General features: G+C 29.5%; 1 protein-coding gene across 1 annotated transcript; it reads right to left on the bottom strand.

The window, feature by feature from the left end:
• Nucleotides 1–276: 276 nt before the first annotated feature.
• Nucleotides 277–3891, bottom strand: LOC149884503 (uncharacterized). Its single transcript, XM_090096112.1, has one exon. It carries the CDS (start codon nucleotides 3757–3759, stop codon nucleotides 2713–2715), a length of 1047 nt encoding a protein of 348 aa, XP_089952238.1. The 5' UTR covers nucleotides 3760–3891; the 3' UTR covers nucleotides 277–2712.
• Between the last annotated feature and the right edge of the window lie 13944 nt (nucleotides 3892–17835).

Consider the following 17835-nt stretch of genomic DNA (forward strand, 5'->3'; position numbering starts at 1 on the left):
AAGAAAAAAGATAAAGTCTTTGACGCTTTTTATCAAGGAAATTTAGCTAAACGGGTGAAAGTTGATACGTATTATCAGGTCAACAAAGCTGTAGTTAAATGGTTCAAACGAATGAGAGCTTATATTCAATATTTAATTTCTATTTGTTATTTTGACCAGAAAATTTGAAAAAAAGTCAACTTACAATAATTCGAAAATCTCTCTAACTCGAACTTTATGGGGAAAAATAAAAGTTCGAATTAAAGAGATTATACTGTACTTTTCCAAAATACTTCATTTTCTTTTCGCAAATTACGGTTACCAGGTAATTCCTTACTGACAGATATTTCCTTAAAAAGAAAACATCGAATGTAAATGTATGAATTCCTGGCTAATGCAGTAATATAAAATAAAATGGTAAACTTGTTTCGGGTTATTACCATCAGCGGATTATATTAAATAATTTAGACACGCGCATTAGTTAAAACATCATATATATAATTTTTACTCTCTGAAAAGTTAAACCGCATCAATCAAGATAGCATACGTCAAGATAAGAATTCAACAGAAAAACAACAGAACTTTATAGATCATGAAGAAAATAATCCATTATCAAACTTGAATTCATCGACGATTGCAATAATTATTCTTGTTGGAATCACCACTCCAACAAGTATGCTGATTTGAATCATTGCTTCTTTGATAATTCCAATAAAAATATATATAGAAATAATGATGCCGTGCCATGACGCCGAAAAAATATTTAGAGATTTAGAAAAAAAGCAAAAAAAGATTTTCGGAGAGAAAAACGCTTCCACGTGTTTCTCTCCGAAAAGTACGCTTCCTTAATTACAAAAACCTGCAAGATGCTTATATGGAAAGCAAAAATACAAAGGCGCTGAAAAAATGTTGAGAGAAGTAGAAAAATGGCGAAATTAAGATTTCGGAGAGAAACACACGAAAACAGTATATACTAACTACAGAATTGCAATGTGCTTATATAAAAAATAAGAGTACGCTGAAAATATGCTTAGAGATGTAGAAAATACGCAAAAAAAAAAAAAAAAAAGGGCTTTGGAGAGAAACATGCAAACTCAATCAATACTAAATACTGGATTTGCAAGATACTTATATAAAAAAGAACAGTTCGATAATGCAGAGAAGTTATTTAGAGCTGCAAAAAATATCAAAACAACAGATATAGCCGAGAATAACTTGGATACACTAACAACTAAGAACTGGATTGCAAAATGCGGATTAAAAAAAAAAAAAAAATCAATTCCAATTAGCTGAAAAAAAAAATTAGAGATGTAGCAAATAAGCAAAAATATTTTAGGAGAGAAAAATGCAAAAAAAAAAAAAAAAAAAACAAAACACAAAATACTGGATTGCAAAATATTTATATGAAAAACATCATTTCTAAAGAGCCGAAGAAGTGTTTAGAGACGTTATAATACAAGCGAAGAGCTATTTTAGGACAAAACCATGCAGACTCAATAAAAACTAAATACTGGATTGCGTTATGCTAACACAAACAAATGGGGTTGAAAATGCTGAAAAGTTATTTAAAGAGGTAGAAAAAAGGTGCGAAAAGTGGTTTTAGGAAGAATTCATGTGGATACATTAAAAACTACTCACTGCAAGCTACTCGTTTGAAAAGCATCTGTTTGATAACAGTGAAAAACTATTTAGATATGTGAAATGTATACGAAAATAACTTTACGATGGGGAACATGAAGATATACTAACTACAAAATACTGAATTTTCAGGTGCTTATATAAAAAAATATGTTCAAATAATATAAAATAAAAAATATGTTCAATAAGGCTGATAAAAATGAGGGAGGCTGAACGTATACAAAATGAAGTATTGGGAGAAAATGACGCGGATACACTAATCACTAAATACAGGGTTGCCATGTGCTAATGTAAAGAAAAGCAGTTTAATAAGGCTGAAAGATTATTTAGAGATGCTGCAGTTAGGAAAAAAGACGTTTTAGGAGAGGAACATGGGTTTTAGGAGAGGAACTGAATATTTCATTGCAAGATGCTCATATGAAAAGCAGCAGTTCAATTGCGCTCAAAAGTTGTTTAGACATGTAGAACATAAGTGAAATTCAATTTTAGGAAGAAAAAGGATACACTAAATACAAGTACTGGATTGCGATATGCTTATACAAAGAAAAGAAGCTAGATAATTCTGAAAAGTGTTTTAAAAGTATAGAAAAGGTGCGAAAAGAATCAAGTGGATGGATTCAACAATACGGATTGCAAGGTGCTTATTTGAGAAACACCAGATTGATGAAGCTGAAAACAAATTTAGATATTTAAAATTTTTTTGTGTATGCCTTTATAGTAAGGAACATGCAGATATACTTATTAACATTTTTGGACCGGCAGGTGCTTATTAGGAAAGCAACTGTTTGATTACGCATATAAAACATACATAGATGCAAGCATACATACATACATACATACATACATACATACATACATACATACATACATACATACATACATACATACATTCATACATACATACATACATACATACATACATACATACATACATACATACATACATACATACATACATACATACATACATACATACATACATACATACATACATACATACATACATACATACATACATACATACATACATACATACATACATATATACATACATACATACATTCATACATACATACACACACAATATAAGCTTTATTATGTTTCTAGATCACTCAATACAGTTACTCTATGATTGCTCTCTTGTCTTAAGTTGTTTGGGTACTGGGTACAGAGACTTTTTTGTGCTCGAAATTTTTCAACGAACGAACGAAAGCATGAAATGTATATCTGACAGATACACTTTCTTCTGGTCACATATATAATTGCATTTAACGCTGAATTCAGTTTGCAAAACATTAAAGTCCAAAATCCCAGTTTTATTGCAAAAAAAATTGAGGGCTGATCTTCTAAAGAAATCACAACGGCAAGATAGTAGTGAGCTGCCACTGAGGGAAGGTATGAAACTATCAGCGATATTGAGATGATCATCATTGTCTGAGTAAGGCGCTTCTCAATAGAAATGTTCCTTGGAACTTGAATATCGCTGTTTCTTAATCTTTTTGAAGTCCTTGCTAACAATAGTAAATTTATAAGTAATCCAAATATCAGATTAGTAATCATATACGTTGCCGTACAATAGTAGAAGATAGGATAAAAAAAATAGCTATCAGGGGCAAAATAATGCAGAAGCGCATACCACACTCCTAATCCTATAGAGACAAGAAAGTGAAAAATAATAATCGGTATTAAGTACACCCCCTTGAAACGAACACCACAACACCTTTTATCATTGAATACAACAATAAAGCGCTCGATCGAAATCAACACCATTATTGAGCCCGAAAACATCAAGGGAAATGCAATCCAAAATGCAATAACGGAGATAGTTATGCATCCAATCTCGTTCAGATATCCAAATAAAATTATTTCGAGCGGAGTATGTATTAATGCAACTATGAAATCGATGACCGATAATAGTAATACCAACTTTTCGTTTCTTGAATATTTATTTCTTCCTTTCGATTTGTAAATCCCATATGACAACATAGAGTTAGAGATAAAAATAAGCAAGGCAACTATTCCGTTCACCAACTTCAGCATTTCTCCATTTAAACCGACAACAGCGTTGTTGTATTGAAAACGGCAAAGCTCGTTTCTAGAGAAAAAACTTGTTAAGAACTTCAGCTCGTTCATTCGAAGCATCGTTATTGACGGGATGGATGCAAAATGCTTAAAACAGTACCTGTGTTAAATTTACTTCAAAAAAACGCGATTCGGATCATAATTGGAGAAGTACAAACTTGCGTTTCTTTGTCGCAATTCAATCTCATTTCAATTTCGAATTCTCTTACAAAATCGAAAAGTTTGCGGAAGTTTTGAATACAAATGAAACTAAATTCAAGTTTAGGTGTGAAATGCTATCGCTCTTAAAAAAATATTTGATTTTTAAAAAAGAATTGATTTGATAATCGATGTGCAACGAATAAATATTAAAAAAACGTTCACCAATATTTTAATATTTTTACTGATAAAAAAGCTTTAATGACTAAACTTTATCACTGCAAATACCTCGCACATTCCACGCAAATGCAATTAGTTATTGATCGATATACTTGATTTACAAAATATGCATAAAATCTATGATAGAGGTAAGAAGTTAATCACTGGGTTTTTCACTGCATCCAAAAGATACAAAAGACAGAAATTGTGCCACATATTTTCTTAAAAATTAATTTTCGTTCCAAAATGTTTTTAAATTTTACAAAAGAAAGAAGAAAAGTTTAAACTTTAAAACAGTCTTTACACTGTTTTTAAACATTTTTACCCTGTTTTTAAATTTTAAACATTAAAACAATCTTTAAAACAGCTTCATGTTGATTAATAACAGAATTAAATGACGGTTTTTAGATCGTTTTATGAGCTAGCCTCCCCTCTAAGTAGTAGACCTCCAGGTTATCATTTCTGATGAATAAATAAGTAAATAAACGGGTTGAAGTTGTCTGAAATATGGATTAGATATATACATTAGGTAGAATACGTAGTTACCAAACTTCCCTCTCTAAATCTAATCCAGTTTTTTTTTTTTAAACTCGCATTTTTGATACTCAGATTGATTCTCTAAATGCGGTTTAGTTTCTCTCCCTCTTGAAAGAACATTTTTAGTAAGTTAGTATATATTTATAACAATTATTATCTAGTAAAAACCAGCATAATAATCATTAAAAGAATATATAAAAATATGAACGTATCATTTAAATTTTACCCTGAACTCAAAAATCATTTTGAAAAATCCATTTTCAAAATGTTTTTTTAAAAGGACTACAAAACAGGTCTGCGTTTTGGAATGGAAAATGGTAGTTTCAAGGAAAAGTGGTGAAGATTAGACAGAAAATATATCGTTAAATCATTATTCTACTTAATGTCTATATCAGACCCAAATATGAGGCATTTTAAACAACTTTGTTTAACCCTTTAACTACCGCTAAATAAATTGTGCCGACTATTTCCGGCGCTTGAAAATAAAAAAATTACCATGCCGGATTATTCCGGCAGCGTTAGATAAACTTTCTTGTGATATTGATTTTGTTATTTGTTTTTGCCTCTTCCCCTAATTGGTATTTCTATTACAATATTCGCAGATGTTTTTTAAAGAAAAATCTGCCAGACATTTCCGGCTACCGAAATTATTTTTATACCACTTAGTCGGAATAATACGGATTTAAATTGCGGCTTTATATTGTTACGTTTTCAAAAATGGCGTTCAATAATAAAGTTTACTCTATGCAAGAGGTAATAAATTACTTTAGTAGTTTGGATTGTGACGATGATAACGAAGACAGTGGAGAAGTTATTAGTGATGGTTCTCACGATGAGATTGAATTAAATATTAGCAATTTTAATGAAGATTGTACAAATGTTGAAGACATTGAAATAAATATTAACAATTTTGATGAAGATCATATTAACATTTTTATGAATATTAACAATTTTGATGAATCGTGCTATTGTAGATGTAGACAACGAGAATATCAAAAAAAAAAAAGGAAGTTGAAAGCCCTTTAGATTATCATATAGTAAATAAAAATCAAGTCAGCAACCTATGGAATTAAGAATCAAGTCAGCAACCTATGGAAGCCTGCAAATAGGGTTGCCAGGTGTCCGGTTTTGAACCGGACAATCCATTATTTCAATAGTCTGTCCTGTAAAAAACAAAAATAAATACCGGACTTGTAAATGTCCGGTTTTTTCAAAGCTATGGAAAATCTGTTTTTCTTCATTCGATTGTTTACGCATTATTTTTAAAAAAAAATAGCCAGAATTTATTATTTTTTAAAAATAATAAATTTATTATTCAGAACTTATCATTTTTTAAAAATAATAAATTCTGTTTATTATTAGTGAATGTTTTTGTTCCGTTTAATTATATTAAACGCAAAGGAATTTAATTTTCGAACGTTCAAATTTTAGAATTTTTATTAGAGTATTGAAAGTTTGTGTAAATAATAAAATAAACGCAAACAAAAATTTATTAAAAACTATTAAATTTTTAGTTTTTTGCAATTTAAAAAAAAAAAAAGAAACTACTAAAAGCAGTCGAGACTAACATTAAATATAACTATGAAAGTAAAAAATAAAATATATTAGAATAAAATATATTAGAAGGTATGATGTATAATAGCACTATTAAAAACTAAAAAAGAAATTCAAAATTAGTATTGTAGTGTAAAAGTAATAGTAAATGTACTTTTCTGTACTAATTTACTTCAAGGCTTGTTTTTAAAAGGTTACGATTTTCAAATTAAAAATGAAAATTAGTATTGTATTGCAGTATAAAAGTAATGGCAAAAAGTACTTTTAACTTTGATAACTTTTATCAAATTCGAGCAGAAGTGACGGGGGTCACAAAAGTTTCATATACTTTTTCATATTTTATTACTAAAATTTAGAAAAAAGTAGGGGGTCCCTCGGCTCATTATTCCTTGTATATCCTCATAAAATGTATTAGTATATATATATATTGTTCCGTCTTTAGTTCTCCAAATGAAGCAAAATGGATTTTCACGAAGAATGTTGGGGGGGGGGGGGGGGAGGGTTTGGGTGTATGAGAAAGTGTCCGGTTTTTTTAAAAAAAAATCTGGCAACCCTACCTGCAAATGGTGAATTACCAACACTACCTCAGTTCCTAGGTCAACCTGGTTTTAATGTTGAGATTTCTGACTCTAGACCAATAAAATATTACCAATTATTTGTTACTGATGATTAATTACATCATTTGGTTGTCCAAACTAATTTTTTTGCTCAACAATTTATTGAAATGTGCAGAAATATACCAAAACATTCCTATGTTCACTTTTGGAATCCAACAACTCTTTCTGAAATGAAAAAGTTTCTAGGTTTGGTCTTGATTATGGGTTTAGTTCATAAAGCTGCTACACATTTTTATTGGTCAACTGATAAAATATTTCAAACACCTGTGTTTAATACAGCTATGTCTCATAATCGTTTTAATTCACTATTGAAGTTTTTTCATAAGTGATAACCAAACTTTACCTAACCCTAATGATCCAAATTGAGATAGATTATACAAGTTACGACCAGTTATAAATCAATGTATTGCGGTAGACGAGTCATTGTTACTATGGAAAGGTAGACTACTCTTCAAACAATATCTTCCTCTTAAAAGAGCCAGATTTTGAATAAAACTATTTTGTCTATTTGAAGACTCTGAATACATGTACCGTTTCAGAATTTATACCGGAAAACAAACTCCGACTGATGGTATTGATATTCAACTACCAGAAGAATGTAAAAGCTTTAATAATACTGAAAAAATTGTTGTATACATGATGTTGCCACTTCTGAATAAAGGTTATACTATTTGGATGGATAATTGGTACTCTTCATGTAGGCTTTTCCACTCTTGTATAACTTTGACCCGTCCCCCCATATGACATCGTATCTTTATATTAAAATATTTATGAATTTGCTTGTTCGATTGCATTAAGATTAAAGTAGAAGTATATTTAACTAATATTTGATAAATTTGTTTTATATTATACTTAATAGTTATAATCTCTGCTGCTACCTTCCAGAATTAAGTCTCTCAATCATCTTCAAGACTCTCATTGGCATAGCAGCCGAGAGAAATTTCGGGCCCCGGGGAAGTTTTCTTAAGGGGCCCTCATTATGATCAATTAAATACCCAGGACCAAAAGAAGCGTGCTCTGGTCATTGAAAATGAAAAATAAAAGTTAACTAAATCTTTTAAAAGTCAAAACTATTTAAATAATTTAAAAATTACTTTAAAAAATTGTTTGTACACACGCGGGGCCCCGGGAATCTTCCCCGTCCACCCCACCCCCCTCTCTGCGGCCATGCTCGTTGGTAATCTCATCAGACACATTAATTACACCTTGCTGTTTTGACATCCAGTTTATTTTTGTAGGATTACTGACTTTCAATTTGTCAAAAATCTCATCTCTGACACCATGAGCATGCAGTTGCTGGCCTTTCATGAAGGGGTGTAGCAGGCAGCCTACAGCATAAGGCATGATGTCACAGCCTCCTCTTGGGGAATCGCTTCTCTTGTTTTTTAATGTGCTCAACCATAAATGGACCTACTTCAGTGATACTGTTCCTTCTAATTTCTTTAACCCTCGAGGAACACACCTATCCACAAGATGAACAATGGGTGTCAGTGCTCTACTGATTGTAATTTTATTATCACCCGACATTGACTCATAGATAATTCGGCATGTGGTCAGGAGTGGCAGGATTGATGCAACCAGCTCAAATATTCATTCTTAGGAATGGGTGTGGTCCATTCCTTTTTCTTACCCCTGAGAGCGCACAGCACACTTCGGAGATGGTTGATGTCAAGGAACATATTTTGAACAGAGTCCCATCTGGTGACACAAGGGGTAGTGATCTTTCTGTAGGGTACTGAAACAATAGCTGAAAAAAAAAATTCGTAAAAAACTTCGCATTAAATCTTTAACTCTTAGAAAACGTCGTTTAAAATTAAGAAATATTTTTAAAAATTTGATTTTAAGTTTAAAACTTCCTATTTCTATCTACTTAAAAAGTTTAAAATATTACCATTCATCTCGAGGCACTTCTTTTTCAACATTTCTTCAGCAAGAGGAGAGTAATGGTTTTGGATGGAGATTGTCCTGCATGCCTCGATAGCAGCTTTGATATTAGGCTGTTCGCTAGCACTCCTTTCCAGGGCTACGTTAAGCTTGTGGTCAACGCACGTGATTGAACCACTATCGAAATCAGCAATAGTCTCTTGCTCCCTTAGTGCAGCTTTCATATTTGAATCTTGGTCACACACAACAACCTGGTTCTTGACCATTTTGAGTGGCTCAATACCTTTGACCAAGTTTTCCAACTGAGTAGAATGCTCTTACCAGTGTGCTTACCTAGGAATGGAATAACTCCAGCAGCTACCTTGCGGAGAAGAAACTTCTTGGTGATGTGATGAAGAGTCACCGCCATGAATAGATCATTGTTGCTTGAGTCCATATATAAGTGCTGATTGCAACTTGGTCACAATTAGGAAGCTCCTTGTCAAACATGCTTTTTATGCCCATCTCCAAATTCCTGTTGGGGAGAGGTAACTTGAAGCGAGCCATACAGGCACCACTTTTAACCTTAAACCTCGATTAAAAGTGGGCAAGAAGTCTTAGGAACGGGATGGAGCCACACAAATGCATGGCAAATTCTAAGCTCCATGTCACCACGAAGTTGAAAAGTGCTTTATGCTGGGTAGCACAGATTCTTTCCGACTTCTGAAGCCCTTTTTCATTTCCTGTGACATAAAAAAAGTTATATTTATTAACATTTAATTAACTTCGGATACCGTCGTTTACATCAATAAAAAGTCATGTAAATTTGACATGAAGTTGTATTAGTTTGCTAAATCACATCTTAATATGGATTACTTAACTAAGCTATCAGTGCCAAATGTTTCCAGTTCATCTTCTGCCTCTTCGAATTTGTCCTCCTCGGCAGTTTTTGCCTCATCTCGCATGTTTTGATTCTGACACATTTTGATGTACTCACCCTTGAGATTGGACCGCAGGTGACCACTGTGGTCGATGTTGACCCATGCGTCATTTATAGGTTGTTATTGCACACACCGTAGACCTTATCTCCCCTGTACTCCATCAGGAAGTACTGCCAAACCAGCGAGCGATGGCTCTTTGACATATTTATTTGATGTTTTACAATTTTAAAATCGTGTTAAATAATATACACCGTAATAAGGTGTATATAATATATTAGTTATAAGGTTTTCAAATTGATTAAATATACTGTAAACAAATTTATATGATTTTCATGATCGTAAAAATTTGATTTCAACTTTTTGCGGCTCTCAACATCGTTTTAATGAAATTTCAATAGCTTTACAAGGTTTTCAAAGACGATTAAAAAATAAAGTTAAAACTTTTTTCGGCATTCATAATTGTTTAATTAATTTTTTTTTTGAACTTTAAAGAATTTCAACATCAATTAGTTTGAGAAAAGTCACTAAATTGACGGCTTCTAAGTCTAACGACAAATATACGAATTTCAAAAACCGAAATTCTGTTTGATCTCTAGTGCAGACTGATGGTTAAAGAGTATCCTAGTTATTCTATTGGGTTAATAAATAAACGCTGTACAAAAACTCAATCTAACCTTCCTTCATTTCCAAAATGTAACTGTTGCGACCTTTTCATCAAATGCCTTTTTGAAGCACAAGAGAATATTGGTGATGGGTAAAAAAAGAAATTAACAATCGACCAGGATGGCTTACAAAAATGAAAGAAAGAGATAACGCTGAAAATGTATTGCAACTACAGCAATTTAAAAACAAATTTGTTTACTCACAAATCGAGATAAATTCCATACAGTTTGAAAATGATATAACATCCGAAACCAAAAACCATTTTTCAATCCATTCTTTAACCGCCGTTCGAAAATCCGACATCTCAGTCATTTTAAATTCAGGTGGAAAATGTAATGATAAAAATATGGAAAGCAAAAAGAAAACGAACTCTTTCCTTGAAAAAAGACGATTAAACAACGCTGAAAAAATATTTAATGATATAGAAGAAACCTGCATAGAACATTTAGGAGAAATGCAAGCAGATACACATTATACAAAATACTGGTTTGCAATACGCCTTTATAAAACTCAAAAATTCGAGAGTGCCAAGGTCATGTTTAGTGATGTACAAAATGAGCGCAAATTAGTTTTAGGAGAGAAACATGCAGATACACTAACAACTAATTATTGGATTGTCATGTGCTTATATAGAACACAACGCTTCGATTGAGCTGAAAAAATGTTTAAAGTTATAAAAAATATACGAAAAGCAGTTTTAGGAAAATTTCATGTGGATACGATAAATACAAATTACTGGATTGCAATCTGTTTACATGATCAAAAACAATTCGAGAACGCTGAAAAAAAGTTTAGAAATGTGGAAACAGCGCATTGAGAAGTTTTAGGAGAGAAACATAAGGAAACCTTAAATGCTAAATACTGGATTGCAAGGTGCTACAGTAAAAGACAATTCAATAAGGCTGAAAAGGTATTTCGAAAAGTAGAAAAATTGCAGCATGATATTTTAGGAGAGAAACATAACGATACACTAAAAACTAAATATTGGATTGCAATGTGTTTACATGATCAAAATCAATACAATAACGCTTAAAAAATGTTTAGATATGTAGAAACTTTGCAAAGAGAAGTTTTAGGAGAAAAACATGCTTATACAATAATAATCAATTCAAAAGCGCTAAAAAAGTGTTTCGAGAAGTAGAAAAACTACAATGCCATGTTTTAGGAGAGAAATATGTGGATGCACTAATGACTACTCAGGTAGTTTAAGGCCAGTCTCCGTAAATTTCGGGTTTGTTTCGTTTATCTGAGGGTGACGTAAAATTGTGCCGTTCAGATCCCGCGGGATTTCTCTAAACGTTTATAATAAAGCGGTGACTAAAAAAGTCCGACAAGAAAATTTTCTAATTTTTTGAGTATATATCATGAGTTCATAACATGTTATGAATTAGTATATAATATAATGATTTATAACAAACCACATTATTTATTATTCAAATCTTGAATACTTATTACTTGCAATAGATTTCTTAAATTGGATGTAAATTGTGTTAGTGTATTTTACAAAATTAGTGCTCAATGTTCAGAACAGAACATAGAAAATAGAAAGTGCTTAATGTTCTTAAAGAACAAGGAAATAGAAAGACTTCTTGACGATTCTGAAAAGAGAAACTGGCAGCACATATGTGTGTGTGTGTGTGTGTGTGTGTGTGTGTGTGTGTGTGTGTGTGTGTGTGTGTGTGTTTTGAATAATAATAATTTTACTACAAAAGAATTTAATAAATGGATTTCTATTTCTTCGAAACAAATTGGTTAAACTCGTTTTGTCCACAGTCTACTAAAAACTACTGCTGATTTTATTAATTTATTTATTTTCAATCTAAATCTTTTTCTTTCTCGCAATACTTTCATTCTTGTTAAATAAACATTTTCTTTTTCTTCATTTTCTCCAGTTTTACTTATCTTTACTATACAAATTAAAAATGCTATCAGTCAAATTTCAATGTGTTGTATTTAAGCAGGATCCATCCTCCTGTCGTAAAAAAAATCATATTTCTATATAATTATAAAATATACTTGTAAGTAGTTTTTTTTTAGTTATTTAGTAAGCATTGTAAAATAGTAATTGATTTCTTTGACCAGGAAGTTCCATCAAATACATTAAAAAATAAAAAAAGTCATGAAAAGTACTCAAAAGAGACTATGCTGTCAAAATATATTTGGCAACTAAAAGAAAAAAATATAAACTTTAAATTAAACTGGTCTATTCTAAAAACTGCGCCTACCTATAATAACATATCTCAAAAATGTATATTTTGTTAACAAAAAAAGTTTGAAATTATTACTTATTTAGATCAAGAAAATTGAGATTATTTCTAAATGCAGACATGAAAATAAGTACCTTTTAAAAAATTATAAAAACAAATGAGCAAACTTATTAACCAAATTTATTTAATTCTAAATACCAATTAAAAATAATAAATTGTATTAACACTATATATACATATAAATATTTATATTTATATGTATATATGGTAACACGCTCTATTTTGTTTATTACGAATAACTTCCACCGACAGAAACCATTCTGTTTATGCGGTCATCAAAAAGCCTTTCAAAACAAAATCGCTAAGTATTACCGAATTCTCGACACTTCATTGTACGTCGTTGAAAGAAATTATTAAATGTCGGATTTTCTACCCTACCTTCTGAATCAAAGTATGAAAAAACAATATAATTCAATATCGATGTCTTTTAGCTTGTAGATAACTAGAAAAGTTGTGCTTAAGTTGGATTGCAATGTGTTTACTTGATCAAAAGCAATATAATAATAAAAAAAAGGTTTGTAAATGTAGAAACTGCGAAAAAAGAAATTTTAGGAGAGAAACATTCCAATACAGTAATGACTAAATACTGGATAGTAAGGTGCTTATACAATAAAAATCAATTCAAAAAGGCTGAGAAAATATTGCGAGAAGTAAAAGAAATACAACACGATGCTTCAGGAGAGAAACATGCGGATACACTTATGACTAAGAATAGTATTGCAATCTGTAATGTCAAAGAGAAATTTTAGGAGACAATGTGTATATATGAAAAATTTAAGTTTTATTACGCCAAAAAAATGTTTAGAGATGTAAAAAAAGTTCAAAAATGGCTTTTTAAAAAGAAACATTTCTTTTATCAGTAGCTAGCCTAGATTTTCAATAATTGCATTTGCTTCTTTTAATCAATTTCTGAGCTATATAACCAGCAACTGTTGTTGCAGCCTCTTCTGGTTTAGGCAAGAGAGTTGATTCAGATATTCAGATATCTTATTTGAGTTTAAATCTAATATTGCCAGTACTTCTTTATTAATTTGGTTATTATGGTCCTTTTTTAGATCTTCTTCCCAAAAATTTATATTCTCCTTAAATAAAGACCGACCTGCAAAAACAATTTCTGACTGTTGAACTTCTAGTTAGCTTACTAGAAATCTTTCCCCACTCATCAGTCTATATTATGAAAATCTACACTATATTGGGTCACTTTGAAGTCGCAAAGTGAGCACATACCAATATCCTTCTTTAATAAGCTCATGCATAAGCAATCTTTGAGAACGCAGAATTGTGATGAAAGTACATGATGTTTGTTTTGATTGAGTAAAATATGGAGATTTCTGCCGAAGTTCAATACAATTAGCAAGTTGCCTAAAAAAAAGTTGTTGTACCATCATCATTTTTTATTTGGACTAAGTTCTTGTTTAGAATTTGAAATAGTCCACCATTTTTGAAAAATAGTAAGAAAACCAGAAATGTCTTTTTGTTCTGTAAAATAACTTTTAAAACTTGGAATTGTTGTTTCATCAAAAATGGAAAGTGCAAGATAAACATTTTGTTTTCTGTTACCTAGGTGAAGATTTTGATAAGCGATTTATTTTAAAATCACATATCAAAATCTTCTCTTAATCTTTTCTCAAATTACCTTAAAGTTGATCTTCTTTAGAATGTAGATGATGAAAATCTCCCCAAGTAATATAACCAATCGGACATTTATTAGAATTATCCTTTATATTGCATGTGAACAATGGAACGACAAATTCTTTACTGTGTTTAAATTATTTCTGATATTTTTAACTATGTGAACACTATCATAAAAAAAGTATATTTTATTCGGAATATCAGGATGATGAATAAGCAAACTTGATTGATTACTAAATTTAGAATGAAGCTAACTAAATGCAGTTACATTGGCTTGGTAATTATCAGTAACAAATCCTCGAATTTTAAAACCACATAGAGAAAAAAAACTAATAGATACTAATATTTTATCTGAAAGCCATTAAACACTCATGGTAACTTCAGGCATTGCTTTTATAATAAAAGGAATAGATTACTTAAAGTAAACTATCATAAATGCAACAACTCTTTCGTCCAGAGTACCCTTGTCATCTGCACCCACATAAACACCACTACAATATTGTGCTTGCTTCTCAAGTTAAAATTCATCTACAATTAGTATTATATCTTCATGTATTGAATCTTTCTCTCGCAGTGTTTTTGCAGCCTTTATTGCATCAACTCCACCTTGTTTTATTTTATTCAAAAAAGAAATTGAAGGTAATGGAAACAATTCATGTGAAATTTCATATGCTTGTTTAGATGTATATCTTGATAATAAGCATGTCTAATCATATTTGCAGAACACTGTGGTAGACCCTTGGATTTATAGCATATTCGACTATTTATTTCATCAAGAAGCATGTTTCAATTAGAAGAAGCAATGATTTTTATGTATGAAGCAAGATTCTCTGCCATACTCAATTACGTTACTTTGGCATTATGACCTTTAGTAAACCATGGAGGAAGTGGGACATTATTTCATTTACATTGTAAAGCTACACATAAACAACTGTCAATTTTTGTTGATTCAAGAATTGATGGAAAATGTGTAATTGGATTAAATACTAAATTATTATAAATTACACAATTGAGATGTTTATTATTTTTATTATCATTAATAATAATTAAAATTAAAATAATAATAATAATGATAATAATATTAATAATAATAATAATAATAATAATAATAATAATAATAATAATAATAATAATAATAATAATAATAATAATAATAATAATAATAATAATAGTAATAATAATAATAACAATAATAATAATAAGAAGAATATTATTATTATTATTATTAATTATAATAATAATAATAATAATAATAATAATAATAATAATAATAATAATAATAATAATAATAATAATAATAATAATAATAATAATAATAATAATAATAATAATAATAGTAATAATAATAATAATAATAATGATAATAATAATAATGATAATAATAATAATAATAATAATAATAATAATAATAATAATAATAATAATAATAATAATAATAATAATAATAATAATAATAATAATAATAATAATAATAATAGTAATAATAATAATAACAATAATAATAATAATAAGAATATTATTATTATTATTATTAATTATAATAATAATAGTAATAACAATAACAACAATAACAATATTAACTATAATAATAGCAATGATAATAATAAAAGCAATAAAGTTAATAATCATTATATTAATAATAGTAATAATAATAGTAGTAATAATAACAACACCAAAAAAAAAAATAGTAATAATAACAATAACAATAATACTAGTAATAATAAAAAGAAGAATCATAATAAGAATAAATAATTCTTTTTTCATTAAATTAAAATTTTCTCAGATTATAAGAACGGTTTGTTCTAAAAAAACAGAATACTTCTCTATTAAGTTCTATTGCATTTATTATTTTGATTGTTGTTTGAGGTGTCAAGCTTAAATGTGTAAGTTTAATAATATACTAGGAAAAAAATGATGATTATTACATTTTAGAACAATATTTAATATTCGATAACGTAAAAAAAAGTTTCGAGATGCTTTAATTACATTGTCGAATTTAGATTCATTCGGTTTTAATAACAAGTGTCTAATGTAGATTCATTCGGATCACCATCTAGACTATTTTTGTTATTTGCTTTTGTGAAATCTTTCTTCAATGAATAAATGTAAAATAATTTTGGTTAATGATAAATTGTTCTTTAGGTGCGTCTCCAAGCTGAGAATTGATAATTTTCTTTGAGTTACTTCACAAATAAGGTTATATAAAGACCACGATGAAAAAGTCAGACTCATATATTCGTGTTGCAGTCGAAACTTTTGCTTTTGAGTTTAGTAAATTTTCATGTTAACAGCAAACAGTTTATTTAAAAACAAAAAAAAACTTCCAGCATTAATTATGAATACTATTAAAGATAATACAGGCAATAAGGAAATGGGGTAATTGAAAAAAAAAAAAACAAAAACAAATTTCAAATAATAAAATATATCAAAGTTAAACTCAGTCTTCTTTTAAATTTAATCTAAGTTTTGAAGTGAGTTATGACTCTTCAAACACAGGCCAAATGAAATGTTATCAACGGTTAGATATACAGATTTATATATTTGATATCAGATACAGTTGGTGTGCAATAAAAAATCGGATTTGTCCGTATAAACCGGCTAAAAAATTACAAGACAACAATTATGAGATATTTGTTAGGTATATATATGGCTATTTCCACGATGGAAGAGATAAATTTTGTGTTTTAAAAATTTCTTTTTTCAAAAAAACGTTTTTTCTTTAATTGTAGTTTAAACACCTTAAAATTATTGCTAAAATAAATTTTGAGTAGAAAATATTTGAAGCGAGTAGATAAATTTGATAAATGTTAGCAGCTGTTTTTTCTTTTTATTATTCGAAAAAGTGAGTAAAGTTTGAGGGCAAGTTATTGCGATATTTTAAACAAAACATATCCATATTTTTTTTTAGAAAGAATCTTTGAGATTATATATATGTCTTGAGTTAAAAATTTTTTACTCTTTAACCCTTTAGCGCCCACCAGGGCTTAAAATTTTCAAAAAATTCCAAAATCTTCAAAAAGTAATTGTTTTAGGGCCTAGATTATGAATTAAAAAATAAAATTTTAAAATTTCACTTGCAAACCCGATTTTGTCATTCTAGCAAATCTGCTACAATGGGAATTCAAGGAAAAAAATAACAAAAGTTTTCTTAAGAAAAAAGGTTTTGTATTTAAGTATATAAAGAAATATTAAAGAAATTTGAAAATTTAAACTTTTAGTTGGTATAGGTATTGCATCAAGAGATGCTATTCCAGCTTTTCTTTTTACAACAGTTACCAAGCTAGAAGCTACTGCAGCTTGAAAAGTTTTTAGAGGCATGAATTTCTTACTAGGGCAAATAATTTTTAAGTCCGGACGATACAAAAACCAGGCATTTAATAACGTAATAGAAGGGTATGTGCCCATATATATGTATATACCGTCTATGGCATTTTAAATTTGGTTTGTAGAATGCGCACATCATATCCAGTTCGTCAACTTCACTCATATTTTTATTATAAAACTGGACTATATATGGTTGCTTTACCATAATATATTTCCAGGTTTTTCTATCATAACGCCTTACTGAGTTGATTGGTTCAATACTAGCAAAAGATGAAATTAAAGTAACTGCCTTGTTATCTATCCAAGAAACAGCTATGTTATTAAATTTGATGTCAGTACGATAGTCAAACGATCCACGCCCTTGATTTTTCAATTCTTTTT

Source organism: Hydra viridissima, unplaced genomic scaffold (assembly GCF_058129835.1).
Source record: "Hydra viridissima isolate aposymbiotic clone 2 unplaced genomic scaffold, HvirCarnegie_v1 scaffold_8, whole genome shotgun sequence".
Lineage (NCBI taxonomy): Eukaryota > Metazoa > Cnidaria > Hydrozoa > Anthoathecata > Hydridae > Hydra > Hydra viridissima.

Bases quoted from the DNA above. Each gene is read 5' to 3' on its own strand.
- LOC149884503 (XM_090096112.1), bottom strand. From the start codon at position 3,759: ATGCTTCGAATGAACGAGCTGAAGTTCTTAACAAGTTTTTTCTCTAGA.